This window comes from Trematomus bernacchii, unplaced genomic scaffold (genome assembly GCF_902827165.1).
Source record: "Trematomus bernacchii unplaced genomic scaffold, fTreBer1.1, whole genome shotgun sequence".
Classification (NCBI taxonomy): Eukaryota; Metazoa; Chordata; class Actinopteri; order Perciformes; family Nototheniidae; genus Trematomus; species Trematomus bernacchii.
In genome coordinates, this window is record NW_022987863.1 from 80,488 (window position 1) to 82,644 (window position 2,157).

The window sequence follows — 2,157 nt, forward strand, 5'->3', positions numbered from 1 at the left end:
ATTTGTAAATGTCCTTATTTTTCCACATCCTGTATTTATATATAGTATTGTTCATATTATATTAAATCATATTTGTATTATTTCATTTTTAATTCATTTTAATAAATGTCAATGTTTTCTATGATTAAAAAAACCTGTTTTTATTGTTTATGACGTACTTTAAAATGAAATCATATTTGTTACAGCTTCCTCTTCATCATCATCATGTGGCGCCACACTGAAGGAGGGGGGGGGGGGCATTAAAAACACAGACAGAAAGACTGAGAGACGAGAACACAAGATCAATACTGCCATTATCAGTCACACTGCCTGCAGACCTGTGTGTGTGTGTGTGTGTGTGTGTGTGTTTCTGTGTGTGTGTGTGTGTGTGTGTGTTTCTGTGTGTGTGTGTGTGTGTGTGTGTGTTGTCTGTGTGTGTGTGTGTGTTTCTGTGTGTGTGTGTGTGTGTGTGTAAAGGATGCATTTCATGCTCTGAACCTGCTGAATATCAGCGGCAGAGAAACAGTTATTAGTTTTTCCTGAATGACATTTATTTCCCGAGGTGTTATTGGGACTCCCTGCAGTTTAATGTTCCCCGACGCTGACAGGAAGCTGTTGGCTGCACACACACACACACACACACACACACACATCATCTGTGTGTGTGTGTGTGTGTGTGTGTTTCTGTGTGTGTGTGTGTATGTGTGTGTGTGTGTGTCTGTGTGTGTACATGGTGTTTCTGTGTGTGTGTGTGTGTGTGTGTGTGTGTGTGTGTGTGTGTACATGGTGTTTCTGTGTGTGTTTCTGTGTGTGTGTGTAAGTGATGAAGGAGAGAGGAGACAGATTAGGAAACTCCCGAAGGAGAGAGGAGACATCAGAGGAGACATCAGAGGAGTCTGGAGAGGCTTCAGAGAGAGAGAGACGGAGGTGAGAGCTACAGAATCTTTTATTAAGCATGCTACAGAAACAGAGAGGAAACAACTCTCCTCTCATCTCAGGTAGAAAACAGAAACACTTCATTAACACACGGGGGTCCTGGGGTCTCTCCTTTGGGGGGTCTTTCCTTTGGGGGGTCTCTCCTTTGGGGGGTCTTTCCTTTTGGGGTCTTTCCAATTGGAGGAGTCTCTCCTTTGGGGGTCTTTCCTTTTGGGGTCTTTCCAGTGGGAGGAGTCTCTCCTTTTGGGGGTCTTTCCTTTGGGGGTCTCTCCTTTGGGGGGGTCTTTCCAGTGGGGGTCTCTCCTTTGGGGGTCTCTCCTTTTGGGGGTCTTTCCAGTGGGAGGAGTCTCTCCTTTGGGGGTCTCTCCTTTTGGGGGTCTTTCCTTTGGGGGTCTTTCCAGTGGGAGGAGTCTCTCCTTTCGGGGTCTCTCCTTTTGGGGGTCTTTCCGGTGGGAGGAGTCTCTCCTTTCCAGTGGGAGGAGCCTCTCTTTTGGGGGTCTTTCCACTGGGAGGAGTCTCTCTTTTGGGGGTCTTTCAAGTGGGAGGAGTCTCTCTTTTGGGGGTCTTTCCAGTGGGAGGAGTCTCTCCTTTGGGAGTTTCTCCATGGGGTCTCTGGGGGGAACACAGAGGAGCTCTCCCAGTTCTTAGAAACCACAGGAAGTCACAGGAAACCACAGGAGGTCGTCTTCATGCATCACTTCCTGTCACCTGCATGCCGACGCCACACACACACACACACCGCTATGGAAAGGCTTCGGAAACACGGATACTGACGGACCGGTGGAATAAGAGTCAGGGATATTCCCCTGCTCAGAAACTAAAGAAGAAGAAGTGATGGATCTAAACAAAAAACCCAATACCGATGTGCCTGAAAGCATAGGGGGGCCGAGGGGGGCATAGGGGGGCCGAGGAGTAGAAACAGGGACACATCCATAAGGCACATGAGTATCTTTAACAGAGAAACATCAAACTGCAGAGCGTCCATCAGTCTCTGGAGGAATGGTCGGTCGAGGGTTAGATGGTGGACTTGGAGAAGGACACCCTGAGGTGCTGGCTGCCCCCCATGTTGTAGTTGTGAAGGTCGATCAGAGCCTGAATGGCCTCCTCCACCGTGGACATCTGGATCAGAGCCATCTTACGGTCCCTGGAGCAAGAACACACAGTGAGCCATGCTATATGTTATATGCTATATAAACACAACTTATAAAGTCAAGCTAACCACAGGAGACAACAAGGAGCACT

General features: G+C 47.9%; 1 protein-coding gene across 1 annotated transcript; it reads right to left on the reverse strand.

The window, feature by feature from the left end:
- Positions 1–907: 907 nt before the first annotated feature.
- LOC117469149 (polypyrimidine tract-binding protein 2-like) lies at positions 908–2,059 on the reverse strand (the record flags this gene model as incomplete). Its single annotated transcript, XM_034113531.1, is given in 1 exon segment — positions 908–2,059. A coding segment is annotated over 1 exon segment (130 nt), but the record flags the coding sequence as incomplete, so codon positions are not given.
- Between the last annotated feature and the right edge of the window lie 98 nt (positions 2,060–2,157).